The sequence below is a fragment of the Phocoena sinus genome, chromosome 10, assembly GCF_008692025.1.
Source record: "Phocoena sinus isolate mPhoSin1 chromosome 10, mPhoSin1.pri, whole genome shotgun sequence".
NCBI lineage: Eukaryota > Metazoa > Chordata > Mammalia > Artiodactyla > Phocoenidae > Phocoena > Phocoena sinus.
Window position 1 is genome coordinate 8,342,775 of NC_045772.1, and position 27,704 is coordinate 8,370,478.

A 27,704-nucleotide genomic window follows, 5' to 3' on the forward strand; every position below is an offset into this window, starting at 1 on the left:
ATCACGTGGAGTCAATAGGAGTATTCAATTAGGTAACATTTTAAAGTATTTAGAACCATGCCCACCACAGAAGGTAGGCATCCTCGCTATTATGCAAAAATTTCCTTAACCCAGTGGAAAGCAGGAAGTCACGTACAGTACAGCCAGTTCACCTGTCACTTATCCCCACTCATGGTGCAACATCCTCGTTGTACATGAAAATGTTGCACTCCCCTTCCATCAAGAAATTCTGTGCTTTGTGAGTTGTTTTCCCAGAAGCTGGATCTGCCTTACCCCTTAGGATAGCCAGTGTAGGTCGTTGCACGCTGACTGGTGTTTAGCCAGATTATCTGTGACCGTGGTGTAGGAACTAGCTGGCCCGTGTGGGAATCTAACCCCTGTTTCAACCAAATCACTGCACGTGATGACAGCAGCACCCTAAATGTGTTGGTGAAGGCGCCATGGCTGCAGAGCCCTTTCACTCTCCTTCGGTTGTCACAGGAGTTCTAGGAGGTGGGCGGACTCGACTCTACAGAAGAAGAAAATGAGACCTGGAAAGCAGTCATTCCCCGTGTCACACCAGCGGTAACTGGTAGAACCCAGGACAGGCATGCACATGTCTTGCTTTTATATCTGGGACTTCTGTGAAGTTTTGAACCAAGATGAGAGCCTAATTCTGGCTGTACAAATGAAAGTTTAGAGCTCACAGAATCCTCTAGTTTTCCTGTCACCAGTGTACACTTTGTATCCGTTCCTTATAGAATATTCATTAATTCATTGAATGACTTATGTGCTCTCCGTGGCGGGGGTACTGTCAGAAAGAAGTAGACAAACCCCCTGCCGTGCACAGAGGAGCTTATTGTAGTGGTAGGAGGCTGGCAGTGAATACGGAGAGATGCGGTATGACCATCCAGGGCGTCAGGCGGTGATGAGCTGTGGAGGAAACTAAGGCAGCAAGGCAGCTGGGGGCGGTGCGGACACTGAGTTTTGCTTTGATTCTTAGTGCTTCTCGTCTCGTCCATGTGATAAGCGCTCCTAGAGCAAGGTTGTGTGTTCATTCCCTGCTGGTCCATCACACTCTGCATATCAGGACTTTTGGAGGCTGATTTTGGAGTTGAACCAGCCTTACTCAGTAGAAGCAGGTGCAGGGGCTGTCTGCTTACCCACTGAGATGCCAAGACCTTCAGATTAGAGCTGGGATGGCCTGGGTCATGCTTTGGAATGCTCTGGTAGCTTGGAGAGGGAGCCTGTGCTGGTTTTCCTTAGAGATTATTTGTTAAATCTAGCGCTCCCCCTGCCGTTAGAAGATAGGGTACTTCCAACTGATCTTTTAAAATGGGTTTCTTTTTTACTTTAATATTAGGAAAAAAAAAAAAACTTAGAGAAAAAAAGAAGTACTGCAGTGACATTTGGAGCTTTCTTCGGGGACTGCTGCTCCTGAGGCCCAGCCCCTGGGGGTGGGATGGGGGGAGGAAGCGCAAAGGCCCAGGCAGGATAGGGTCATATCTGTGCTCTGGCTACTTTTAGCGTCTCCTTACCCCTGCACTCCTACCACAGCCAGCAGCCCAGCAAAAGTTATCTGCACACACAGTTTCACAGCTGCTCTGAAATTCTAGGGCAGCAGAAGTGAAACTAACCACGGTCTTATGAATTTTCCTCTTACTGCTGTTGTTCCCAACTTGAAGTGAGTCAGGCCTTTTCCCCTCTCATCCTCAGGGTGTCCCAACTCGTTATCTGCTGAGTTTTTGACACAGACTCTCTTCACAGCGCTGCATTTGTAGAGGGTCCTGCTTTGGTCTCCCCACCCTCGGTGTGCTTTGCTGAGTTGTGAGCTGTGGCCATGTGGTGGTAGCCCCAGAAAAGAGCCGGGTCCGTGACGGGGGATACAGTGAGCCTCTGGTCAGCTGCTGGTTGTGTGCACCAAGGTTAACCATACAATCATGGTGAAGTTCTTTTAGTCCTTCAAGATGAAATTCAAGTTAATTTTAGCAGCACTATTAATACCAGCTGAACCGAAGAAGGAAATGGCACCCAAGTAGATGCAATGTCTTTTTGGTTTAACTGCCTCATTCAAACAGTTCGGTCACTTTGCGATTCCTGATGAGGTTGGAGAAGGAAAGTGGGTGGACCCAACTTGCAGCTCTGCTCTGTGTCCCGGTCTCCCCGAGGGTAAAGGGAGGCCCAGTGGGCATTCTTGGAGAGTTGACTGCTCCATAAGGATTACATTAAAGTTATGTTCCCTGGGTGCACCTTACAGAGCCCAAGCTTAGGCAGTGACTGTTCCCATTAGGAACAAAGTAACCAGAATTGTTTTGATGGGGTAGCTGAACCATAAAGATACGTGCTTACTCAGGTGCCGTTTTCTTCTTCACTTCAGCTGATATTAATAGTACTGCTAAAATTAACTTGAATTTAAGATACCTTCTCCACTGTAAATTGTAGCAGTAGACATGATGCTTCACTATAAAGTAATTCTTATATCATTCTTCTCCCAACAGCTTTGAAAAGTCCAGCTGCATTTCATGAGCAGAGAAGGAGCTTGGAGCGGGCCAGGGTAAGGCACCTTGCTTCCCAAGGATTCCTAAGAGCATTTTCAGAGCCTGTTGTGCTGCTGTCATCTTCCTTCCAGTCTAGCATTGCCTCCAGGGTCAGCCCTGGCCTTATGGTTCTAAATAGAAAGCTCTGGCTTTTCTGCTTCATCCCCACCCGAGCGTCTCCCTGTGTGATGATATGGGCCATGATCACAATGAGTTTCTTCCTTTAGTATGTTCAAGGGTATGTAATGGTCACCTCCCTTCTTTTGGTCTGGAGACCACTAGTATTTTCCCATCTTTAATTCCACTTAGCCTTTTATAGCTGTTAGGACATGACCACCAGCCACGGAAAAGCTTGCTGAGTGGTGGTCCCTCCTGTCTGGCCACACTGCCCACACCTCTCCAGAATGGGCATGGAAACCTTACTGGTCTCCGTGTGCCCCTGAGCAGCCAGGGTCCACTTGAGGCCGTGGAAGCAGAAGCTGGGTCCCTCTGAGCTCAGGTTCACACTGCAGCACCTGGCTTGTTGCCCTGTCCCCCTCGGTTTCAGTTCCCTCGGGGGCCTCAGGGGATATTCTGCTGCCCAGTGTGGGCGGAGATGGGGAATTTGCCAGAACATGCTTCCCCCTCTCAGCCCCTTCACTTTTCTCTTTTATGTAAAAGACAAGGGAAGAGAGCCTCCCCAGATGGAGGATCATAGGCCGGGGCTCCCTAAGACCCACAGCTCTTTCAGAGACTGAAATATTTACCTCCAAGACTTATCTTACTATCTTCTGTCTTTATTTTATTTTTAACAAATTTCTAAGGAAAATTACGATTAATTCTTAGAGTGAGTGGGAAGAATGAGGCCACAGGTCCTGGGAACCAAAGGAGTGACCAGCTGTACTGTTTCAGTGCCCGGGAGGATGAGAGAATACAGCAGAGAGAAAAGGAATGTCATTGCCTGTGCCCTCAACCCAGTCTTAAGACTTGGCACCATTTCCTGGCCTGCTTCTCCAAGGCAAGGAGTAAATATGAACTAATTAGTACAGCTCCTAGTTTATTGAGTACTTTTATATGTGAAATTATACCCTTTTCTTGTTTATGTTCACATCAGCTCTTATGAATTAGGTGTTATTATCTTTATCTTAATAGATGCAGTTAAGAGAGGTTAACTAACTTGTCTAGCTAGTAAGTGGCAAGCTTACTGGGATTTAAACCTTGGGGTGTGGACTCCAGGTGTTTTCTTCATCAGTACCGTATGCCTCCCTCTGCTGTCTGTGAAGACCTGCAGTGTACGACACCTGTTCTGCCGTCTTCTCCGGCAGTCATGGCAGTACTTCTGCCCACTGCAGATGGGTGATAGGCCCTGAACCCGCGGCCACTGTAAGCCGTCTCCTGGAGAGCTCAGCACCACCCTGGGGCTGGCACAGAGCTGACCAGTCAGAGCACCAAGGCCAGTCCAAGGAGCAAGTCTTTACCTTGCTAGCAAGCATGCAGTATGCTCTGATACTTTATTTTCTATTCAATTCTACTCTACCCTACTCTGCTCTGTCTTGTCCTGTCCTGTCTTGTCCTATCCTACCCTATCCTGTGCTGGTCCTGACCCACTAATGGTCTTGACCTATAGTTTGTAAAATTCTGGTGCAAAGGTTAAGAGCACAGGCTCTAGAGTCAGACAAATCCGGGGTCATATATACATTATAACGTGAGCGCCGGGCAGTGGGCTGGCTCTGGGACTGTTGAGGGAATGGTTTAATTTGCTTGGCGTCTCAGAAGTGCAGAAATGAGGACGTGAGACTTTAAGGAACTAGAGCTATGACACCATGTATCAAAATTAGTACTCTACTTGGCAGCCATTCAGAGTGAATGGAAAATGCTCATGGTATCAGGCAATGCCAAGTTTTTTGAAATAAGGTATAAAATTATATTCAGTATGATTATAGCTTTGCAAAATTAAACTTACCTTTGCATGGAAGAATGATTAGAAACAAATATCCCCAAATACTAACGGTGGATGATTAAAAATTTTTATTGTTGTTTTACTTTCTAATTTTCTGAATTTTCTTTGATGAACATAACATATGATAGTAATAGATTAGGACTTCCCTGGTGGCGCAGTGGTTAAGAATCCACCTGCCAGTGCAGGGGACACGGGTTTGAGCCCTGGTCCGGGAAGATCCCACATGCTGTGGAGCTACTAAGCCCGTGCACCACAACTACTGAGCCTGTGCTTTAGAGCCTGCAAGCCCCAACTACTGAGCCCACGTGCCACAACTACTGAAGCCCGTGCACCTAGAGCCCGTGCTCTGCAACAAGAGAAGCCACTGCAATGAAAAGCCTGCGCACCGCAAAGAAGAGTAGCCCCTGCTCACCGCAACTAGAGAAAGCCGGCGTACAGCAACAAAGACCCCATGCAGACAAAAATAAAATAAATAAATTGATTTTTTTTTTTAAAAAGTAATAGATTAAAAAATATATTAGTAGTCCAGCCTCAGAGCGACAAATGGTCTTGACAGATGGATGATGCCCTTGGCAGGTGCGCTGAAAGTGGACACGTCCTTCCAGGCCTCAGGACCCTGCAGTCTCCAGGCTGAGGTTGTGGTGGCTGCAGAGGTGACCCACTAAAGGCACGGCTGCTTTTTGGTCCTGTTCATGCCATAAGCTTGTGACCTGGATCTGAGAGCTGCTTGGTGTGTTTTTTCTATAGACAGAGGACTACCTGAAGCGGAAGATTCGTTCCCGGCCAGAGAGATCGGAGCTGGTCAGGATGCACATATTGGAAGGTGTGTTAGATTGGAAATGCTTCTTCATCTAAACCCTCATTCTCACTGTTTTCACCCCTGCACCACCCACGTTTCGTTGTCCCTCTTTTTCATCACTCCCGTTTCTGTTGACAGTGTAAGCCAGAGCCTTAACGCAGTTAAAACAGCAGTGCTGTGGGCAGCCACCCTTGGCTTTTGGGAATTCCCAAAGGAGCACAGTCACATTCTCTTGGGGTGGCTTCCCTTTTTCTATGGCCATGTCGTGGCCCTGGATCTCATAAAACCTCGGTATGAAATTCTTTCCTCCAACCCTGTTCTTAAATGTGTTTACTTTCTATTTTCATACATTCCTTCATCTATCCATCCATCCATTCATTTGCTCACTCAGTATTTACAGGAGCACCTATGAGGTACAAGCAAGATCATCCCAGACGTACTCCACCTGCCCACACACACTTCTTTCCTCATTCTAGGGAAGGAAAGGTTTTGGCTTGAGTCTATTCACTTTTTGTTTGGTTTTGAAACCACTTTGGGGTTGGAAGAAGACTTTCCTAGACTGAACCCCACACTTTGCAGAGGAAGACACTGAGGCCCAGAGCAGGGAGGTGGATTGTCCCCATAACGCAGCGAGCTTGAGGGAGAGGAGACACCACCCATTGCCTGGTGCTCTTTCAGCTCTAGCTCCAGCTCAGAGAGTCGTCTGGGCCAGCCTGTGCCTAGTGACCACTGTTGTGCGTGACCACACACTGTCCACAGTGGGGGCCCCTTCTTCTGTCCTTGTGAAACTTCAGGCCGGGCCACTGTACTCCGCCTGGCACTTGATTTACATTCTCATGGTCTCTGCTCCTTCCCCAGAGGGAAGGGGAGCTGCTCTGCAGTTCCCAGGGCAGAACCAGCTCATTCCTATATCCTCCTGCACTCCATTCTCTCCCACGGGCAGAGACCTCGGCTGAGCCTTCCCTGCAGGCCAAGCAGCTGAAGCTGAAAAGAGCCAGGCTGGCCGATGACCTCAACGAGAAGATTGCACAGAGGCCTGGCCCCATGGAGCTGGTGGAGAAGAACATCCTGCCTGTGGAGTCTAGCCTGAAGGAAGCCATCATTGGTGAGGAGGCCCAGCCACCACGTGTGGACTTGAAGGCGGGGCGCAGAGGGCATGGGCTCTGGACAGCTTGCTCCCTGACTTCCTGCTTAGCCTTGGGGGAGCCGAGGTACAGAGTATGAGAGCCTGATAAACGGGTCCTGTGAGCCTGGGACAGCGCCAGTGGCCTCACAGATCAGCGCCGTGCCAAAATAACTGCCAAAATAAGAGGGCTCTGTCCACTTCCCATCTCTGTGAGTGCAGGGGCTTGTCCCTCTTTCCCAGAGAAGGTAGGTAGATGTCCGGGGTGGTGTGTGTGAGCACGTGGAGATGCTGGGACCTTGAAACTGTGCCTGCGGTTTCTTTTCATTAGTGAAATCTCTTCTTGGAGCCTGGCACTCTCCTCAGATAGTTCAGTCAGTAAAGGTCGATCCAAGCAGTGTGCTAGGTGCTAGGGCCACAGCCCCACAAGGCAGACCAAGCCCCTCGTCCTTACGGAGCTTAAGCCCAGGAGCAGATACAGGCAAGGAAACAGGTGAGAGTGAGATGGATGCCGCCCCCCCCCCCCCCCCGCCACCGGCCCCAACAGCGGGCGTCGGTGTCAGAAGAGCTGAGGCCCAGGTGGGGGTGATGGAGGGCCACCCCCTCCGGCCCCGACAGGGGGCATCGGCGTCAGAGGAGCTGAGGCCCAGATGGGGGTGATGGAGGCCGGCCCCGACAGCGGGCGTCGGCATCAGAAGAGCTGAGGCCCAGATGGGGGTGCAGGGTGAGTAGGAATGAAAGCGTATGCAGCGGGCAGAAGGAGCAGCCTGCACGTGGAGCTGGAAACGGGTGTTGAGACGTGAGGGGGAGGCCACAGAGTCCAGGACGTGCAGGGCCTCGTGTGCCACGGGCAGGTGTGCAGACATGATTCCCTCAGACTTTGGTAACTGTTGGTACAGACATGTTTCTTTGGCTGCCGCAGGCCTGAGACCTGCCCCCGAGGAGCGGCCGTACCTTCAGGAGGCTCAGGTGCTCTCACGTAGGAGTGAGCTAGGTCTTTGGGCAGGGCAGGGGAGGGCACAGGAGTAGGCCCGAAGCAGGCCGCGTTGGGCCCGAGCCCTGGCTCAGAGGAGACCGGTTTCTGGGACCTCATCTGCACCCGCAGTGGAGGTGCCCTGACCGCCCTCTTCCCCTTTAACTCCCTGCTTTGCCCTGGCATTCACTTCACCTTGTGTTAGTGTTTTCCTGCCCGGACCTTCACCAGATTCCACGACAGCGTTTGGGCCAAGGTCAGTTCTGGACTCTCCAGCCAGCCCAAGTCTGGTAAATGTTTGCTGAGAGTCAGCCATGCACCAGGCCTGTGTGAGTCCTACCGTTACAGAGACGAACAGAATATGCTGCGGCTGCCCTCAGAGAACTCAGTCTGACGGGAGAAGGCTGCCGTGTGCACAAGTGATTTCTGAGTCTAGCTCCCAGGCACGGTGGCACCACGTAGTTAGAAAGACCAGGGCCCTGTAACATCGTAGCCAAGCCACCTGCCGTTCGGGACAGTTTGCAGGCTCTCAGGTGACGATGGCGGTGAAGGGCCCGGCACAGTCCTGGGCGCCCAGGGAGACTCGGGGAAGGGCTGCTGCTGTTTGCAGTGACGTTCGTTACAGACCAGCTGGCGGCTCTGTCGTGGACAGTGTAGGACAGCGGTGTGTGGCAGGGGCAGCGAGAGCCCATCTGAGATGGGCTTCTCTCAGGGATGCAGATGGCGGTGGGGCTGACGACACGTTTCGGGCCCACCTGGAGATCGAGTCAGTTTGCCAAGTAGAGAGGGTGCAGAGGGACGTTCCGGACAGAGGGGACAGCGGGGGCAGTGTGGCCTGGAGCCCTGGCGGAATACGGCTTGTTTGAGGCCCGGGAAGTAGCTTAGTTTGGAACGAGGTCATCACTGGTGACTGGGGAGAGAGGAGCATTCGCCGGCAGTGAGCGTGCAGGCCAAGGAGTGAGCAGGAGGCAAGGCAGTGGTGACAGCCCACATGGTCAGTCTGTTCAGGAAGAGAGTGGAGAGGAGAGAGGGGCATAGTGGTCAAGGAGGAGGTTTAGGGCTGAGAGGAAGGAGTCAGGGGAGAGGCTGAGGAGGTGGGGGATGGAGGGGGAGGCAGAGCGGGGTATGCACCGGAATGGGAGGGGCTTCGCAGACGGCCTCCGTCTCCCGGACTGCACAACACACCTGAGGCCATCTGCTCACACACGTGCCGCCAGCTGGTCGTCGGCGTCATGGCCGGCCTCCCCTCAGCATCCACGTTTCCCGCCAGCAGAGCAGCGGCTGGGCTCCAGGGCGCCTGGCCCGTGAACTCCGGCCGGGCAGGGCCCCATCCGGGCTGCCCTGGCTGCAGGAGAGAGGGGTGGGCCCCTCAGTGACCTGGCCTGACGGCCCTGGGGCCGCTGCAGTGTGGCCAGCAGCTTCCTCAGGCTGGGCTGAGGTGGGGGTGGACCCGCAGCTCCTCCGTCCTGAGTCCCATTGTCCTGTGGCTGCTGTGCCATGGCAGGTCCCCTCTCTGGGAGCAGGAGACTGTGGGAGAGCACCTAGACCTAGCGTGACCGGCAAGAAGGGCCCACTGTCAGCGAGCTGCATCCTCTCCGCGCTCCTTGCGGGCCCCTGGGAGGGCGGGTGCGGGGTGGGGGACAAGCTCAGGGGCACCCTGCTGGGCCCTAGGGGCACAGGGCCTCGGGGCACGGCCCTGGAGCGGGGGAGGGTCTGCCGGGAGAGCGTTCCTCATCTGTGGTCTTCCCGCCGCAGCTGCGTCCCCGGCATGGCTGCCGGCTCACTTCTGCGCCGCTGCCTCATTCCCCCTGTGTGGACGGTGCCGGTGCAGAACTTCTCCCCTGACCGTGCTGGTGGCAGGGTTGTGACAGGAGTTTTTTGAAGTACCCTGCCTGCCCCATCCCCTTCTTTCCTTCTCTCTGCATCTGGGATTCCCATGCCGGGTCCCTGCTTCTCCCGCCTCTCCCACCCAGCCTGGTCCCTGCCCCGGAGCGGAGGCCTGCCCCCAGGACATGGGTCTCTGGGAGTCACTGGCTGCTGAAGGGAGGTCGCTGTCCTTCCACTGTTCTGCTTCACCTGTGCAAGCAGGCGGCCCTTCTCCACGAGGCTCTTCTGTCTGTTCCTCCTGGTCTTCGGGGAGTCGGGCAGCCCAGGGGAGGAGCTGCACCTGCATAGCTGTTACCCAAACTCCTTCCGTCCCTGATCGCAGGGTCCGTGAGCCTCTGGGAGAAGAGGAGAGTTTTGTGCAGCCACAGGATGGGAATAAAGTGCCTTCAACAGCAGGGAAACAGGAGGTGGCAGGCTGGGGGGCGGGAGGGCAGACCCTGACTTGGAAGACTGAACGCAGGGCGGAGTTAAAAGCAAGGGGTTAACCATCAGGCCTTTCCCCACCAAGGGGAGTGCTCTGATGACCTGGTGGGACTGACTCTTCCTGGCCTTTGTTTCGGGTCGTGATGACAAGCTTTCCTTGAGCTCTTTTGGACACAGGAGGCAGGTCGGCTGCTGGCCTCCTTCTCCTACTGCTTGCTGGGGCCGCGGGGCCGCAGGGCAGGCGCCTCGCTGGGACAGCCTCTTCCCCTTTGCTGGAGGAGTCTCACCCTGGCCTTGGCTTTCAGTGGGCCAGGTGAACTACCCGAAAGTAGCAGACAGCTCTTCCTTTGATGAGGACAGCAGCGATGCCTTATCTCCTGAGCAGCCTGCCAGCCATGAGTCCCAGGGCTCGGTGCCGTCACCCCTGGAAGCCCGAGTCAGCGAGCCACTGCCCAGTGCCACCTCTGTGTCCCCCACTCAGGTGAGCTTGTCCACTACAGGTGCTTCCCCTGCTCAGGGGCCCCAGACCTACTGGAGCGGCCCAGAATGAGGTCCCTCGCTTGGGCCAGGTGGGACGGGGAAGCCAGAAGGTGCGGCGGTGGGCCCTCGTGGAGGATGCTGGCTGGGCAGCCTTGCAGTTAGATTCAGAGGCCTCCCTGCTGCCCCATGTCTGCTCATTCAGAATAGCCACTTCTCCTGAGTGTGTTCAGTTCCGTAACATTTCACCACCCTCTGTCTTCCCCTTTTCTAGTTCCCTCTCCTTGCCACCCTGGAGGCTGCTCTTTTCATCCCTCTCGTCTTTGCCCGTCATTTGCCCCTTAACGGTGATGGCGTCCGAGGGGGTGACAGCCACCCACCTCCAGGCAGGGCAGGGCAGGGCAGGGATGCACCACCGGCTGAAGCCTGGAGATGGCGCAGCTTCCAGGGCCACGAGAAGGGGTGGGCGTGTCCTCACTTCCCCTCTTCTCTCCCAGGTCGTGTCTCAACTCCCCGTGGGCCCAGAGTCTGGAGAAACAGTCTTCCTGGCGGAGCAGCCTCCTCCGCCGCCCAGCCTCGCCAACGGAACCACGGTCGCCACCGCCAAGCCCCTCCCCACACTCATTAAGGTGCAGACCTCTAGCTGACCGCCCTCTCCTCTCCGTTCCCCTCTGAGTCCTGCTGTGACTCCGTCCCAGTGTGGGGAGTGGGGCTGGCTCTCTTCTCCTCCTGGTCCGGGACCAGCCGAGGTCACCACAGTGCTCTGGGAGATCTGTTCTCTCCACACACGCTGGCTGTCACAGCCGCAGCCACTGCTCACTGAACACAGCGGGCCAGGCTCTCACTCCTGCCCGCCCCAGGAAGACACGCCCACACGTCCCCTCTGTCCACTCGGAGCCTCGTGAGGCTATGACAGAACCGAGAAGTGAGGTGATGGGCCTGAGGTCACCCAGCCAGCCGTGCCGGGTGTTTGTTGTCACTCTCTTCCTCCAAGGCCTGACCTAAGATACCTGAAGGGACGGCATTTACCGTCAACCCCACGAGACGCCCATGGGGACCTTTGTGTGGGAACACGGTGCTGGACGCTGAGGTTAAGTTCAGCAGCGTGAGGAGCCGGTGTCTGGTCCTCCCCACCCAGCCGAGCTTTCTCCCTCGGCCTCTGGGACCTTGGCCCTGACTGCCACCCTCCATCCAGCCTGTGCTCCACGCCTGCTGGGCAGGTGCCCTTCCTTCCCGCTCGGCTTGCTTCCCATCTTGACTGATTCTCCAGTCCCGCCACACAGGCCCTGGCCCTGGCCTGGAGCCTCTGGCCGCCCACGTTCCTCTGCTGCGGCTCACAGCCTTAGCGAAGCCTCCCTGTGCCTCCGGGCGCTCCCAGGTGGTTGGCGGGGTCTCCGCGGCCCTCCCGTGTGGCGCCCCTGCCCCAGGCCTGCTCCTCCCGGTCAGTGGTGCCCTGGCGCTCTGCTGGCTCCCAGCCGCTGCCCCAGCAGCCGGCACCTCCCTTGCCTCTGTGGTCTATTCCTGATTGGCTGCAGATGTCTGAGGTTTTCTCCCCAAATTCCTCCCTCAGACCTGCTCCTCGTCACATGACTGGTGCCTTCCTTTGCCCACTCCCCGTTTGCGAGAACGGTGTATGTGTGTTTATCTAACTTCCTCTTTCCCGGTAGTGCCTCGGCCTCTGTCCCCGCTCCCCAGCCCTGCCATGGGCTCTCCTCCAAGCTGAGCCCCCAGCTGCCTCAGACCTGCCTCAGGTCGCACTCCTCTCTCTGGTGGCTTTCCCTGGGCTCTCCGTCTTCTTCCCTTTCAGTGGGGTGCTCCCGGGCTGCCCTCGGCCTCTTTCTCGCACCCTCAGCCTTGCCGGGGCCTCTCAGTGGACCCCTCTCCCTCCTCTCGGGTGCTCTCCGGTCCCAGCAGCCCCGCGCCTTCTCCCCCACTCTCCCTACCCTGGCCAACCGGCACCTCTTCCCGACTTCTGCGAAGGGGCCACTGTTGTCACACGCTGTTGCCGAAGCTCAAAACTGTGACCTTGTAGCCACTCGGCTGCCACACGCGCTGTTGTACCTTCTTCCTCTAGTCAGTCACCTCCTTCCACATCCCGTCAGTGCCCACGGCGCCCTGGTCAGACCCCAGCTGAGCCCTGCATCGAGTCTCCACCCTTCCGCCTGCCGTTCTCTGCTCAGAAGCCGCGAGGCCCTCCTTGCTCCTTCCCCAGCACTCAGCACCCTGCTCACTCTTGCCCACACCCGCTCTACCCTCCTCACCCGGGAGACGGCCTCCCTGTGTGCCGGCCGCCCCGTCAGTGAATGGACGTGAGCTTCTGAGGTCCAGGGTTCGGATCCCAGCTCCTTCGCGCAGCGAGGTCCCAGTCACTGTGCGGCCTTGAGCGCGTGGCTTCCCTGAGCCTGTTTCTTCCCTTTCGAGTCGATGGGCCGGTTCCTGGGGAGGCAGGGTTTTTGCAGGTCTGTGTGACGCGGCTTTTGTAAAGCGCCCAGTGTGGGCTGCGCGAGCTCCGTAGAACAGGTCTTTTCACCTCATCGTCCTGTTCACTCTGTGCTCAGGGTCACAGGGAGGCTGCCTGGCCTGTGCACTGGGGCTAGAAGCTCTTTTAAGAGCAGATCCAGTCACAAGCCCCGCCCCCCATCAGCCCTCGCCCCCTCCCTGGACACTCCCGGGCACTGAGGAGGCCTCTGCTTTGGGAGGGGTGCCATCCGGCAGGGAGCGTGGACAGGGCAGGGTGGGCAGCGGGGCCTTTCCGGAAGCCACTCGGCTGCCCCTGACAGCGCCCTCTGTCTCCTGTGCCCGCAGCAAAGCCAACCCAAGTCTGCCAGTGAGAAGTCGCAGCGCAGCAAGAAGGCCAAGGAGCTGAAGCCGAAGGTGAAGAAGCTCAAGTATCACCAGTACATCCCCCCGGACCAGAAGCAGGACAAGGGGGCGCCCCCCATGGACTCCTCCTACGCCAGGATCCTGCAGCAGCAGCAGCTCTTCCTGCAGCTCCAGATCCTCAATCAGCAGCAGCAGCAGCACTACAACTACCAGACCATCCTGCCCGCCCCGCCCAAGTAGGCCCGGCCTGCCCCCCCCACGCGCCCCCCCCACCCCCCGCCCAAGTAGGCCCGGCCTGCCCCCCACCACGCGGCCCCCCCACCCCAGCCACCCCCCGCCCAAGTAGGCCCGGCCTGCCCCCCCCACGCGGCCCCCCCCCAACCCCCCACCCAAGTAGGCCCGGCCTGCCCCCGCCACGTGCCCGCCCGCCCACAGGCACCGGACGGCCAGATGCGGGCAGCCCTGACATGAAAGGACCCTTTGGTCCTGGTCCTGCGGGAGTCCTCTGTGGGCGGGGCCCTTGCCCCTTGCTCCTCTCCATCCGGCCCGCAGAGGCCTAGGGCGAGACCTGGCAGGGGCTCATTCCTGTCCTTTCTTCCTCTCAGGCCAGCAGGGGAGGCTCTGGGAAGCGGTGGGGCCCCCCTGACGCGCAGCCTTTCCGCTACCAGCAGCAGCTCCGGCTCGGGCGCCCCTGGGCCCAGTGGGCTGGTACGTCAGAACAGCACCTCGTTGACTGGCAAGCCTGGGGCCCTGCCTGCCAACCTGGACGACATGAAGGTAAGTGGTTGCACGCTTCCCCCTGGAGGCCTTGTGCCGTCGCCAGCCTGGCCTCGCGTGGGGGCGGTCAGGTGCTCGGTCTCAGGCAGGGGAGGCGGCTGGCCCAGGACCACGGCTGCAGGAGGCAGAGCAGAGCTCCAGCAGAGGCACCTGGAACCTGCTCTGAGGCCCTGGTCATCCGTGGCATTAGCCTTGTCATCATGGTCATCGTCATTGACGATGCCAGCCAGTATCTGTCAAGGGCCGCAGGGCTTACGGAGCACTTGTGCACCTCTCGTTTTCCTCAGCCTCTACAGTGCAGTGTGAGAAACAGGGAGTGTTACCCCGGCTTAAGGATGAGCAAGCAGAGGCGTCGAGGGATAGAGAGGTTTGCCTGAGGTCATGGGTCCGGCCGGCAGTACAGCCAGGGTTCAGACTCAGAGCTCCACTACAGCACCCACCCTTTCCATGCGGCCCGCTACTGTCCTGCTGAATCTGCTCTACAAGTGCTCTGTTGGCCTGGGAGAGAGCAGCCCACACTTGGGCCACAGGCTGCACTCGTGCCCTGGGCTTTGGAGGGCGGGAGACGCCCCAGGCCTGGCCTGTTTTCTCTGCCCTGATCAGAAAGGGGAGTGGATCACATTCTCCCTGGAGAGTTTGTCCTCTGAACCAGTCTGCTCCCTCCTCAGTCATGACAGGGATCCTAGCAAGGTGCAGCCCTTTTGGGGGGAGCTGGACACGGGCCTCAGAGTCCCTCAGACCCGGCTCTAACCCCTAGCTCTGCCCATCACCAGCTGTGTGATCCTGAAGAAGTTATTTCACTTTCATGAGCTCCGTTTTCTCATCTGTAAAATCCAGTCAATTAAGTATTTATCGAGCACAAGGCACCATGCCCCCGGTGTGAGGACGGCGAGGAGGAGGGGGCCAGCCTGGCAGATGCACGTCTCGCCCCCCAGGGCTGTGGGAGGGTCAGGTGGTTGATACATCTGAAGTGGCCAGTGGGGTCCAGACAGAGGAGGACTGCCCGGACTCTCCACCCCCTTGCAGGTGGCAGAGCTGAAGCAGGAGCTGAAGTTGCGGTCACTGCCCGTCTCAGGCACCAAGACAGACCTAATTGAGCGCCTGCGCGCCTACCAGGAGCAAATCAGTCCCGCCGCTGGAGCACCCAAGGGCCCCGCCGCTGCCTCCATCCTGCCCAAGGCTGGCGAGGTGGTGGTAGCCTTCCCTGCCGCTCGGCTAAGCACGGGGCCCACCCTGGTGGCAGCGGGCCTGGCCCCGGCTGAGGTGGTGGTGGCCACGGTGACCAGCAATGGAGTGGTGAAGTTTGGCAGCACAGGCTCCACGCCCCCTGTGTCTCCCACCCCCTCAGAGCGTTCACTGCTCAGCACAGGCGACGAGAACTCCACGCCTGGGGACACCTTTGGCGAGATGGTGACGTCGCCAGTGACCCAGCTCACCCTGCAGGCCTCGCCGCTGCAGATCCTTGTGAAGGAGGAGGGCCCCCGCGCTGGGTCCTGCTGTCTCAGCCCTGGGATGCGGGCAGAGCTGGAGGGGCGTGACAAGGACCAGATGCTGCAGGAAAAGGACAAGCAGATCGAGGAGCTGACCCGCATGCTCCGGCAGAAGCAGCAGCTGGTGGAGTGGCTCAGGCTGCAGCTGGAGCAGGAGAAGCGGGCCCAGCAGCCCACGCCAGCCCCTGCCCCTGCCCCGGCCCTGGTCACACTTGGTGCTGCAGTGAAGCAGGAAAGCAGCCTTGCCAGCTGCCAGCTGAGCAGGCAGCCCCCGGGCCCCGATTGCCCCTTCGGCCCCAGCCTCGCGGGCCCCGCTGCCCCCCATGTAGACACTTGTACCCTGGGGCCCCCGGCCGTGGTGGTGAAGCAGGAAGCCGTGTTGCCCGAGCCTGAACCAGCCCCGGCCCTGGTCACGCTTGGTGCCGCAGTGAAGCAGGAAAGCAGCCTTGCCAGCTGCCAGCTGAGCAGGCAGCCCCCGGGCCCTGATCGCCCCTTCGGCCCCAGCCTCGTGGGCCCCGCTGCCCACCACGTAGACGCTTGTACCCTGGGGCCCCCGGCCGTGGTGGTGAAGCAGGAAGCCGTGTTGCCCGAGCCTGAACCAGCCCCGGCCCCGCAGCTGCTTCTGGGCCCACAGGGCCCCAGCCTCATCAAGGGGGTCACACCTCCCACGCTCCTCACTGACTCCACAGGGACCCACCTCGTCCTCACCGTGACCAATAAGAATGCAGACAGCCCTGGCCTGGCCAGCGGGAGCCCCCAGCAGGTACCTGGGTGTGGGAGGGGCAGGAGCCCCAGGAGGGCGTGAAGGCGCTCTTCGTGACAGTGCCCTTTTCACCAGTTCCCCCGTGGTCGGCGGGTTATGCTCGCTTCCTTTAATCTTCCCTTCAACCCTCCGAAACTAGGGATCGCCATCCCAGTGTCACCCAGGAAGGTGCTCAGACTTGAAAAGGTTGAGGCACCTGTGTGAGGCCCCCAGCCTTGAGGGTGGGGCCACGAGGGCCTGCCCACTACTCTGGCGGTTGGCGTCAGAACCCTTCTGTGCCCAGCCGACGGCTCCTGAGCAGCCCCATCCGGGCCAGGCCACTCCTGCCCCTGCTCCGTGGGGTGGGACAGGCCCAGGGGAGGGTCGGGGAAGCCCCTCCTGGGATAGACTGAGGGCCGCCAGGCTGGACCTGATGCGAGCTCCACTCCTCTCCTTTCCCTCAGAGAGGCCAGCTGTCCCCCACCAAGGTGACATTGGCAGCTGGCTCCCTGCTGCTGCCACCCTCGCAGCCCAGACCCTTCACTCAGCCTGGCCCACAGGTGAGGCTGCTCTAGGCTCTGTGTGGCCTCTCAGCCCTTCCGAGCTGGGGCTCGGGGCGGCAGTGACAGGACTCGGGTACTCAGGAAGGGACACAGGCCCCTGAGCATCCTCAGGCAGAAACTCCAGGGAGGAGAGGGGAAATTAGCCCAGAGACCCCCGCCCCCCTGCCTCTGCCCCGTGTGGCTTGTACCAAGCCCTAGGGAGCCAGTCGCCCTCTGTAGGGTCAGAGGTCAGGGCCTTCTCCATCCCACATCCCTTCTTCCCCGGGGGCTTCCACGAAAGCTCTCCGAGAGCCAGTGCAGGTGGCAGAGCTGCCCGCCTTGCCTGCCTGGAGCGTGTAGGCCCTGGGCTATTGCCCTCGCCCCAGCCACTGGTTCCCTCCCTTTCTCCTGTCTAGCTCTTGTCCCAGCCTGGCTCTCCAGCCCCTGGCCCCCCAGCCCAGAGGGACCTGGAGCACCCGCCACAGCCCCTTTTTGGGCCCCCCACTTCTCTGCCGAAGAAGGAGCCGCCTGGCTATGAGGAAGCTGTGAGCCAGCAGCCCAGACAGCAGGTAAAGAGGGTGGACCGGGGCCTGGCTGGGTGGGCGGCCACCTCAGCGGCTGGGCTGGGCTGGGCTGGGCTGGGCTCCCACAGTCCCCCGGGCCTGGCTGGAGGGTGGGGCAGGTAGGAGCCAGCCTCGCAGGTCAGAGAGACCTTGGAGAGAAGCCGTCGGGCAGGAGTGAGTGTGGGCTCCGGGAGCCTGAGCACAGGCTGCCCGGCTCTGTGGGCCTGGCTGCTGGCTCAGGGCCACAAGGTAGGGTCTGTGCCCTGAGCCAGGCTGGGGGGCCTCTTGTTCTAGACTTCCATTTCATTTTCTTATTTTTGTGCCACAGGAAAATGGTTCCTCAAGCCAGCAGATGGATGACCTGTTTGACATTCTGATTCAGAGTGGAGGTAAAGTCCAGACCCACCGCTCTGCTCCCCGACCTCCTCTTTTCTTCACAGGTTGTCTCCATTCCTAGGCTGGTTGGTTATTGGGTTTGGTCTCATTCTTGAACACGATGCCCAGCAGGCCTGGTGCTTTGGATGCGGTAACGTGTGAGACGTGTCCCTTCTCCAAGGCCTGGGCAGGGACTCCCTGGGGTGCTGTCCTCGACACACGTTTGCCTCACCCTGACCTGCTGCGTGGCCGGCACCGTGCCCGCAGCCCAGGGCGTAGCAGTGAGCAAGAGAGACGTTTGCCTCGGCGGGGCTTATAGCCCAGCTTGGGGAGATGAGCGGTGAATGAAATAAGTAAATTATCGTATATGTCAGGTATTAGGAAAAGCCGGGACGGGAAGGGTCGCAGGTGCGAGGGGTGTCAGGGTCAGCCTCGCCGGGCAGGTGCAGTTTAGCCACAGGCATCCATAGGGAGCTCCTCAGCCTGCAGGGCTGATGGGCACCCGGGGGCGGGCGCTGGGCGGAAGCCCATGGGCTCTGGGTGACGCTGGAAGCCATGGCACAGCTTTGAGGGAAGGGTTGCCCCGCTGGAAGGGCAGGAGCAGGGAGGCAGGCGCGATGGTCCAGGCGCGAGCTGGGTGTGTGGGTCGGGAGGCAGCGGCGAAGCGCAGAAGGGCTGGAACCTGGGTGTATCTTGGAGACAGCGCCAGTATGGTTTCCTCACGGCTTAGGTGTGTGGCGAGGGGACCCCAGGGCAGCCAAGGATGAGGCTGAGGGTGTGGGGAGTTACTGGGTGCAGCAGCATGAGCGCTGGGGGTGTGGGCCGGGGCGAGTGGGGGCCGCGTCGGTCACAGCCTCAGCCCCTAGACAGCTGAGTGGAGGGCCACATGGCCAGCCCAGGCAAGGTCTGGGCTGAGTCAGGAGTTAGGGAGTTGGCGTCTGGTCGGGGTGGGGGTGGCGTTTGGAGCAGTGAGGCAGGGTGAGCAGAGAGGGCGAGGTGGAGGCAGGGGCGCAAGCCAGTGAAGCTGAGCAGCGGGTGGAGGGTGGGAGTGCGCCCTTAAGAGGGTGACGTCCTGAGACCGTGGGCTGCTGATGGGCGGTCAGGGAAGAGGAGGACCGAGATCCGGTCCCGGGCTGTGTTGTGGTGGCAGCTGGTGACCTCAGCCAGGGTGCTGCAGGGGGGCCATGGCCAGAGCCTGCTTGAAGCAGGTTGAAGAGGCTGGGACTGTGGGAGACAGCTGGTCAGGCGTTTATAACACTAATTCCCCATTCCTCCATCCCGCCCCCCCACCCCCCGTAACCTCTCTTCTTCCTGTCCGTGAATTGATTATTCTAGATGCCTTCTCTAAGTGGAATCATACACTATTTGTGCTTTTGTTTCTGGCTGGCTTCACTTAGCGTAACGTCCTCAGGGTTCTTCCGTGTTGTAGCTTGTATCAGAATTTCCTTCCTTTCTGTGGCTGAAGAGTGTTCCATCGTGTGTATGTACCACATTGTGTTCAGCCCTTCATCCACTGGACATTTGGGTTGTTGCTACCTTTTGGCTATTGTGAGTAATGCTGTATGAACACTGGTATCTGTTTGAATCTGTTTTCAGTTCTTTGGGGTACATACCCAGAAGTGGAATTGCTAGGTCATATGGTCATATTCTGTATTTTAATTCTTGACGAGCCACAGAACTGTTTTCCACACAGCTGTGCCATCTTCATTCATACCAGCAACACACAAGCGTTCCAGTTGCTCCACATCCTCACCAACACTTATTTTCAAGAAAGTTTTTTGAAAATAGCCAGCCTCATAGTTGTGAAGTCACATATCTCACTGTGGTTTTGACTTGCATTTCCCTAATGAGTAATAACGTCGAGCATCTTTTCACGAGCTTATAGGCCACTTGAATATCGTCTGTTGGAGAGTTTGTCCATTTTTCAGTTGGATTTTGTTGAGTTCTAGGAGTTCTTTATTCTAGATATCATTTATCAGATAGTTTGCAGATTTCTTCTCCCATTCCAGGGGTTATCTTACTTGTTTTAATTTTTTTGAAGTATAGTTGCTGTGCAGTCTTTTCAGTCTTGATAGTGACCTTTGATGTGCAGAAGTTTTAAATTGTTACGTAGTCTAGTTTATTTTTTCTTCCATTGCCTGTGCCTTTGGTGTTATAACTAAGAAATCATTAAATCCAGTGTCATGAAGATGTTCCCTTCTAAGAGTTTTGTAGTTTTGGCTCCTAAATTTAGATCTTTGACCCGTTTTGAGTTATTTTTTGTATGTGGTGTAAGGTGGGGTCCCAACTGCAGGTCATCGTCAGGCTGGTTTCAGACACCCACTCACTTTCTTGATTGGCAGAGATCTCAGCAGATTTCAAGGAGCCAGGGAAAGAGAAGTCTCCCCTGACAGCAGCCTGTGGGTCACCCCTGGCCGCACAGCCGTCACCATCCGCCGAGCTCCCTCAGGCTGTCCCCCCTCCATCCGGCTCGCCGGCCCTCCCTGGGCGCCTGGAGGACTTCCTGGAGAGCAGCACAGGGCTGCCCCTGCTGACCGGCGGGCACGAGGGGCCAGAGCCCCTCTCCCTCATCGACGACCTTCACAGCCAGATGCTGAGCAGCTCTGCCATCCTGGACCACCCCCCCTCCCCCATGGACACTTCAGAATTGCACTTTGCGCCTGAGCCCAGTGGTGTGGGCCTGGACCTGGCCGATGGCCACCTGGACGGCATGGACTGGCTGGAGCTGTCGTCGGGTGGGCCGGTGCTCAGCCTGGCCCCGAGCACCACAGCCCCCAGCCTATTCTCCACGGACTTCCTCGACGGCCACGACTTGCAGCTACACTGGGATTCCTGCTTGTAGCTCTGGGGCTGCAGAGCCGGGGGCTGGGAGGGCTGGAAAGTCGGAGACCTCGGGAACTCAAGGGAGCTCAGCACTCTCCTGCCTGATGCAGCCTCTCCACGTGGTCATGAGTCCTGACAATCACAGGCCCTGCTTTCCCCTCCGTGGGAGGCCGGAGGAGGGTGTTCCCACACCTGGCTCTGGCTCACCAAGGAGAAGAGCTTCCAAGAAGCAGCTCTGGGTCCCACCCTGGGGTTTCGGAGGACTGGATGGGCCAGGGGCTTCTATTTGACCTCCTTTTGTGAGGTCGGGGTGCACCTGTCTGCTGCAGTTTGCTCAGGAGGCGAGGCTGAGGCAGGGCAAGGGGTGCATGTCCTTCCTTCTCTTCCCCTTCCCTGCAAGGGAAGGAACTGGCTGGGCCTCTACCTCACCACCCTCTTGATGCCAACACCACCGACCCAGGCTTCCCGGGAGGGGGGCTCCCTGCCATTTTAGTGTCTTGGTGTAGTGTAACCATTTAGTGGTTGGTGGCAAACGTTTTCTGTACAGGTGTATATACCTCTATATTATATATCGCCATACATATATACACATATATCTTGGGGGGCGGGTGGGAGGTGAATGCAGCCCCCCACCCCTGGTTCTACTCTGCACACGGAAGGGCCCGAAGCCACCGCTCCCAGGGCCGAACACAGCTTACCCTGGCCCCACCCATCACTTGTATCTGACACGTATAGACACCTCGTCACAGCCTGTGCCGCACCTGTCCTGCTTCCTGCTCCTTATCAGTGCCACGAGGGCAGAGGTGCTTCCTGGCCCCCTGCCCACATTCCCTCCCGCTGCCTCACTGCAGCCACCATGGCCCTGGGACAGCAGTGGAGCCAGAGGTGGCCCTCAAGCTATGGCCTCCTCCTGCCCTGGGGCCTGGCCTCCCTTCTGGCCGTTGTCATTCACAGGGGATCAGGGATGGAGTCACCAGAACCAGTTCTGGGACAGAGGTGGGAAAGCTGTGTGAACTTTTTAAAATAAAAACGAAAACCCTGCCTGTTAGTCCATCTCCATGGAATGGAGGGGGGGTCAATCCATGGAAGGGAAGAGGGGGGTGCCGCGCTGTGATCCTGACTGCACCTCCCCGTGAGACCGCCTCCCATCCCTGGCTGTGCATTCGGGACCACGCGCAGCTGGCTAGACAGAAGGTGGGAGAGGTGCGTCTCAAAGACAGTTTATTTGTAAATCAAAGAGGCTGGGGAGCCTTCAGCCTCCCCACCCTCCTCCTGAGCAAAACCTGACAGAGGAGAGGTGGCGCTCCACCTCCCAAGGTTTTTGTTCAGCACAGCAAGCCTGGGGCCTCTGGTAAAGACCCTGGCAGGGCAGAGCCCTCCCCGAGGTGCTGAGGGTAACAGGCTGAGCCGGGCCCCCACCTTCTGCTCCTGCCACCTGCTGCCCTCCACCAGCACTCTAGCACCCAGGGCGGTGTCCCCGGACTCCCTACCACGGTGCCCAGCCAGAGCTCCCGAGAGTGTCCTCCCCTCGACCTTGCAGCTTGGGGTGGCCCCGAGGCTGGCCAGCGCCGGGCTGTTCTCTTCTTGCTTGAGGAAGGGGCTTGGTAGCCAAGGGGTCTGGGGAGGCCTGGATGTGACAGGGTCCCTGGAGGAAGAGCATCACCCGTCTATGTCCCAGCTGAAAAGGTGGTGCTTCACCAGCATGTCCTGGACGCCCTCCTTCAGGGGCTGCTTCTCCTCCTGCACAGGAACAGCCCTCCTGTCACGGCTGCAGGGCACACCACAGGGCCCAAGGGGCCAGAGTGGTCCTCACAGGCGACACCGGCACTCAGGGCCCCCACGAGGCCTGCCTCAGCACCCACACATCTGGGGGGGACCCGCCAGCACGAACACCCACACTGCCCCACCCGCCATCCCCCCTGGGGAAGGCAGGACCCGACCACCCACCTCTCTCTTGGCAGGAAGTTCCCAGTCTTGGGAGAGGCTAAAGGCAAAGCAGCAAAGGACCCTGGAGGCGGAGGGAGAGGGAGGCCGTCAGCGGCGGCAGGGGGCTCGGCCCGCCCCTCGGCCCACCCCCGGGGCGGGGCCTCCTCACCGCAGCTCGCACTTGATCTGGACCCAGCCAGGGCTGCGCAGGAAGGACCAGGGCTGGTACCACTTCTCCACGGTGGGCAGGCTGGAGCAGAGCACCTCCAGCCACAGGTGCAGGACCTGCTCACTGGCCACAGGCGGGGCGGGGTCGGGGGCGGCTCCAGGCAGAGGGTCCTGCCCTCCCGCACCCACCGCACTGGGCCACCCCTGCTCCAGGGCCCCCTCCATCCGCACCCCCAACCTCCCTCCGCTTGGTGGCCTATGCAGGTGACCCCGCCTCCTTCCCTCTCAGCTACTCTGGCTTCTCCACATGGGGAGATGTGCCCAGGGGCCCAAGGTCCCTGTGGCCCCCACTCCCCTCGGTCCTGTGTCTGAGACTCGGCCACCGCCACCCCGGGCCCTGGGGCCTCAGTCCCGCCGGTCAGCCGGGGAGAGACACGCCCGCTCGCTGGCCGGTGGGCCCACGGCATGTTCCGAGCAGGTCTCGGGGACCCCTGCCTCGCCTCTCCAGGTCAGAGCAGCCTGGAGGCCGCCCCTCTGCTGTGTGGCAAGTGCAGAAACACCGCGCTCAGCCTGGCCAAGGTCCGAGCCTCGCACAAGCCTGCAACCCCTCCGGCAGGCGCCCCTCCCTAGTTTGCAGCCGCATCCCTGGTGAGCCTTCACTGCTCACCTTGCTGAAATCTGTGCTCCCCAAAACCCGAGCGCCAGCCCCCCGCCCCAAGCACTGGCTGGTCTCACGCTGGAAGAAGGGCTTCGGGAACCACCCTGGCCGTCTTCCACCTCCGTCTACCCAGCTCAGGCCCCCCCGCGGTCCCCACTCAGCAGCGGTGCAGACACTCACTTGAGCCCCACGCAGATGAGGGAGCGGAGCTTGACGTCCATTTGTGCGTGTGCAGCGTCATGGGTCACATTAACGGACTGCACGGCCTGGAGGGCACAGCTGTCACTCAGGTGTCCCCAGCTCCCAACCCTGAAGGCCTGTCCCGCCCACGGCCCTGCTTACCCGGTAGAGCAGCTCCTCTGGGGTCAGGACTTTGCCATCTTCATCCAACCTGAAAGGGGGGACCAAAGCTGCCAGTGCTGCCCTGGTGGGCTCGGACCGCTCCCTCTCCGTCCTCCACCCCCAGCCCCAGGCTGCCAGGTGACCCTACCAGGAGGATGACCCTGCCAGGAGGACACCGAGGCCAGGGCAGGGTTACCTGTACGTCTTACACAGCACTAGGCGCGAATACACCGAGTCGAAGTCTCTCTCAACCTCCCGGCCCGCCGCCTGGGGGGCAGGGTGAGCGTCGGGTAATGGGGTAGATACCAGGTCAAAGCCACAGAGTCCAACTGAGTTCAGGTCACCACCCCACCAGCTCCTGCCACCAGCTCCGCAGGGCACAGGGGCTCAGGGAAAAGGACTCTCACCTCCTCGATGAACAGCCAGGGGTGGCAGGCGCCCCCAAGCAGGGAAGGCTTCTTCAGTCCGTGTTCAAACAGGGCCTTCAGGGCCGGGCAGAGGGTCCCTCGCACGAGGTCCGTGACCCCCTCTGTCACAGAGTCGTCCCCCGCGATGGAGTACTGAGGGTGGAGGACGGGGTCTGAGACGCCCCAGCCAGCCCCTCCCTGTCCTCACAGCCACTGCCACAAGCCACACGCAATCGGGACGCAGGCCCTGCAAGGAGGGTGCAGGCCTCACGGGGCAGAGGCAGCAGCGGCTCCGGGGACGGGCCTGCCTCGTGCGTACCCTCCTCACCTCCTTGCTCCGCTCATCCAGGACTTCCACGAACTTTGCTGGAAACCAGCCTGTGGGAGAAGCAGGGCCCGTGAGGAGCGGGCGGCCTGGTGCCGTGATGCTCCCCACAACGGGGCTGAGGACACACGGGAGCAACGGATGCCGCTGTCTGAGCAAACCCAGTGCCCGCTGCAGCTTCCCAGCCAGGCCCGCCTTCCCCTTGCCCAGCGCAACACAGGACCAGATGGAGGCCTCACCTCTCAGGCCATTCAGCTCCCCCACCCAGCAGTGCTCGTCCTTCTGGGAGATGATCTGCGGAGGAAAAGGGCGGGAAACACAGCTCCAGTTGCCTGACTTCATCCTTGGCTGGGAGCTCTGGCCACGTGAGGGCTCAGCCAACCCGCCTGTGGCCTCGGGGCTGGCGGGGACGAAGGCGTCCGCTCCCCGCTCACCGTAATGATGTCGTTCTTGCGGAAGCCCAGCTCGTCATCATCGTGGCGCTCGAAGTCCAGTAGGGCCTTGGCCCGGCGCGGGTGGCTGCGCAAGCATGCCACATAGTTCTCGTGGTCCCTCTGGTGGCTCTCCATGCTGTAGTCCGGGCTCAGCTCCTGCTGGGGGGGTGGGGCAGAAAAGCCCACCGCGAGGGAGCGCTCGGAACAGGGCTAGGGCCGCTACTTGAGCTGTGTGCACAGCCCGGGACCTGAGACTCACCACACTGCAGTTCTTGGGGTCTGTGCACTGGAAGTGGCGTGCCACGCGCAGGATGGCTTCCCGGAGGTCGGCCACCAGCTCTGTCTGCTTGATGTTCTTGGCCTTGAGCGCCTCCAGGTCGTCCTCCCCTGTGAGGCCCAGAGAGCAATGGTGGCCGTGGCCCAGCCCGGCCCTGTCCCGACTCCAAGGAAGCGCAGAGTCCGCACGGGGTGTGAGGCCAGACGCCCCGCTCTCGGAGCCCAGCCCAGCGCTTGGCCACCTGTGCAGAGTTCTCACCGAAGAGCAGCGACGCGATGCCAGACTTCTTCCGCTGGGTCCTGCGGCGGACAACCTGCAGGCGGGGAAATCAGGTCGGCAGCAGCCCCAGGCACCCGGCGCCCAGCCAAGTGGATGGCGCCCCAACACTGGGGACAGTGAGCAGAGCCCTTCCGTGCAGAGGCCCCGCCGGCATCTCACTCGTGCCGCCTCCTCTGACATGGCCTCTGAGGCCGGCTCTGAGGCTCAGAAACGTATCGTCAGTTCAAAACTGGGTCTGTCCAGGTGGGTCCCGGCAGAGACGCGCCAAGGACAAGGTGGCGGGTCCCTGCACAGCTGTGGTCTGGCCAGGCCGGGCCCTGGGTGCTGAGCTGGAGGGGACGGTGGTGAGCTGGGGCCTCCTCTCTCATGGGCCCACCTGAGAGAGGCTGGCGGCAGGGCTGGCGCCCAGGAGCTGGCCCTGGTCGGCTAGGAGGTAGGCCAGGTGCTTCCGGCGCTGGCTCTCCACGGCCACGTCAGTGAGGGAGCCCGCCAGCCGCATGGCCTCCCCCAGCAGCAGGTCCGCGTCCTCCATCTGTGACGGTATGTCCGACAGCGTGTTGAAGATGGAGGCCGAGTTCTCCGACTGGATCAGCTCCTCCTCCTGGGCCATGTGAGGGGGGCGCTGTCACTGCCTGGGTGGCATGTGTGACTTCCCTGGATGGTCCAGCTGAGCACACGAAGGCCCTGCCCCAGGAGAGAGACCTCCCTCCTCCCAGGGGCATCTCCAGAGGGGCCAGGGCTCAGGCCACAGGACACTGAGGCCTGGACTGGAGCAGAGGTGGAGGGCGGGCAGACCCCGAGGCGGCTGCCAGGACAGCTGCCTCTGGCACCCGGGGCTCCGGCCTTCACCTTGAGGCGCAGCATGCCCAGCGTGGCCTGGAACAGCACCAGGGAGCCCTCGTAGAAAAACAGGTCCCAGAGGCGCAGCAGCAGCCTGATGTGCACCACGCTGGCGAAGGCCGTGAGGAACCAGTGCAGTGTGATGAGGGACAGCTCTGTGGACACAAACCAGAGGCCCTGAAGCTGGCACCAGGGACGGCCGGTGCGGAACAGCCAGAGAGGGGCATCCCCCAGGCACGCAAGCCATGGTGGAGGTGGAGCGAATCTCCCAAAGCAGCAAGAGGCCATGCTTGCTCCACGGCAGAGAGGAGGCGGGGCGTCAGGGACCGTCGGAGAACAAGAGAGCAAGGAAGGCAGCAGCACGAGTGGCCGTCGTCAGAAGACCTCCTTTCCTCCTCCTGAGCTGCCAGCACTGCCCCGTCTTCAGCTGGGTCCTGAGGCCTCAGACCTGCAGCACCTGAGCCAGAGCTCGGGAACCCTTGACCCAGAGCAGCGGTGGGCTCGGGCCCTTACCGATGTCATGCTCCTGGAGCAGCCTGTCCAGCCGAGGCAGGTACTGGACGATGAGGTGGCGCAGGAGCCGCTGGTCGGTCTGGACGCCCAGCAGGGTGGTGCTGAAGTAGGAGGCGGGGAGCAGGTCCTCGATGATGGCGCACATCATCCAGAAGGCATCCTCCTCCTCCAGGAACAGCAGGAGGCAGGCAGCCACCTGGCCGGGGGCAGGGGGGTAAGGGGCCTCTGCCCAGGTGTCCATGCAAATTAGAAGAGGCACCCCCTCGGGGGTGACCAGTTAGAACAAGGCGGCCTCTGGGGGGTGGGGGTGGGGTCACACCACAGACCGCATGCTGGCCTCAGGCTTGGAACCCCTCCCTGCTTGGGAACCGCCCCCTCCACCCCCTCCTCCAGGCCTACTGCCCCCGTCCCGGGCTGTGCTCACCATGCCCGTGCCCTGGCAGTAGCCGATCTCCGGGTAGAGCCAGGCCAGCGCTCGGAGCACCCTGCGCAGGCGGGGTACACCCACGCTGCTCACGTGGGCGAAGCAGGCGTTGCTGGGCATGGTGCGGAGCAAGTCCTTCTCAATCTGCTGGCAGCCCGCCCACAAGAGCCTGTGAGGCGCAGAGCAGGCGCACAGCCTCTGCACCCCTGACACCGAGACCCCCCGGAAGTAGGCCGGGGGCCCCTGTGTGGGGCAAACCTCAGGTTGGCTTCTCTCCCAGGAATGGGGATTCCTCAGGCTCCGGGTCAAAGTCACCCTCCTCCCTTCAGGATAAGGGCCCAGCTGGTGTGCAGCTGGTGCCACGTGATCCACGGGGGAGCCTCTAAACATAAAATTACAGATTCCTGGGCCTCAAGCCACAGCTGTGGAATGAGAATCTCTGGAATGAAGCCTGGAAACCTGTATTTAAAATCTCCAGGGGAGGGACTTCCCTGGTGGTCCAGTGGTTAAGAATCCACCTTCTAATTCAGGGGACGCAGGTTCAATCCCTGTTCGGGGAACTAAGATCCTACATGCCGCGGGGCAACTCAGCCCGCACGCCCCAACTAGAGAAAAGCCCGCGTGCCACAACGAAAGATCCCATGTGCTGTAGCAAAGCCCCGACACAGCCAAAATAAATAAATGAATAAATAAATAAAACATTAAAAAAAAATCTCCAGGGGATCCTAACGTGCACCAGTCCGGTGGCCTTTTTGACAGTCCCTCCCCCCACACCCCCCACAGAGGGACCAGGAGGAAACTGGCTGGCTCCAGGCACACTTCTGTAGGTGCAAGGACTG

The 27,704-nt window shown here is 59.7% G+C and overlaps 2 protein-coding genes across 17 annotated transcripts in view; one reads left to right on the forward strand and one right to left on the reverse strand.

The window, feature by feature from the left end:
- MRTFA (myocardin related transcription factor A) overlaps nucleotides 1–21,311 on the forward strand; it is a 200,644-nt gene extending 179,333 nt beyond the window's left edge. For 3 of the 7 annotated variants that reach the window (XM_032644745.1, XM_032644749.1, XM_032644751.1), the window contains 12 exons: nucleotides 2,478–2,533; nucleotides 5,203–5,278; nucleotides 6,198–6,359; nucleotides 9,966–10,141; nucleotides 10,635–10,766; nucleotides 12,943–13,196; nucleotides 13,566–13,737; nucleotides 14,764–15,990; nucleotides 16,434–16,529; nucleotides 16,928–17,080; nucleotides 17,403–17,463; nucleotides 19,792–21,311. In XM_032644745.1, coding sequence (XP_032500636.1) covers nucleotides 2,478–2,533; nucleotides 5,203–5,278; nucleotides 6,198–6,359; nucleotides 9,966–10,141; nucleotides 10,635–10,766; nucleotides 12,943–13,196; nucleotides 13,566–13,737; nucleotides 14,764–15,990; nucleotides 16,434–16,529; nucleotides 16,928–17,080; nucleotides 17,403–17,463; nucleotides 19,792–20,291 — 3,065 coding nt within the window. In that variant the 3' untranslated portion in view covers nucleotides 20,292–21,311. The remainder of the gene's footprint in view (nucleotides 1–2,477; nucleotides 2,534–5,202; nucleotides 5,279–6,197; nucleotides 6,360–9,965; nucleotides 10,142–10,634; nucleotides 10,767–12,942; nucleotides 13,197–13,565; nucleotides 13,738–14,763; nucleotides 15,991–16,433; nucleotides 16,530–16,927; nucleotides 17,081–17,402; nucleotides 17,464–19,791) is intronic. The other 4 variants (XM_032644747.1, XM_032644746.1, XM_032644752.1 and 1 more) reach the window with 4 other exon arrangements.
- A 165-nt stretch (nucleotides 21,312–21,476) lies between these two features.
- Nucleotides 21,477–27,704, reverse strand: part of SGSM3 (small G protein signaling modulator 3) — a 35,088-nt gene continuing 28,860 nt past the window's right edge. For 2 of the 10 annotated variants that reach the window (XM_032644755.1, XM_032644756.1), the window contains exons 7-22: nucleotides 26,866–27,108; nucleotides 26,442–26,637; nucleotides 25,938–26,083; nucleotides 25,465–25,689; nucleotides 25,068–25,122; nucleotides 24,792–24,919; nucleotides 24,533–24,691; nucleotides 24,338–24,392; nucleotides 24,102–24,151; nucleotides 23,774–23,926; nucleotides 23,563–23,633; nucleotides 23,367–23,415; nucleotides 23,205–23,290; nucleotides 22,368–22,490; nucleotides 22,220–22,280; nucleotides 21,478–22,012 (exon numbers count right to left, since the gene is read on the reverse strand). In XM_032644755.1, coding sequence (XP_032500646.1) covers nucleotides 21,932–22,012; nucleotides 22,220–22,280; nucleotides 22,368–22,490; nucleotides 23,205–23,290; nucleotides 23,367–23,415; nucleotides 23,563–23,633; nucleotides 23,774–23,926; nucleotides 24,102–24,151; nucleotides 24,338–24,392; nucleotides 24,533–24,691; nucleotides 24,792–24,919; nucleotides 25,068–25,122; nucleotides 25,465–25,689; nucleotides 25,938–26,083; nucleotides 26,442–26,637; nucleotides 26,866–27,108 — 1,881 coding nt within the window. In that variant the 3' untranslated portion in view covers nucleotides 21,478–21,931. Of the gene's footprint in view, nucleotides 22,013–22,219; nucleotides 22,281–22,367; nucleotides 22,491–22,537; nucleotides 22,904–23,204; nucleotides 23,291–23,366; nucleotides 23,416–23,562; nucleotides 23,634–23,773; nucleotides 23,927–24,101; nucleotides 24,152–24,337; nucleotides 24,393–24,532; nucleotides 24,692–24,791; nucleotides 24,920–25,067; nucleotides 25,123–25,464; nucleotides 25,690–25,937; nucleotides 26,084–26,441; nucleotides 26,638–26,865; nucleotides 27,109–27,704 lie in introns of those variants that run through there. The other 8 variants (XM_032644761.1, XM_032644759.1, XM_032644758.1 and 5 more) reach the window with 8 other exon arrangements.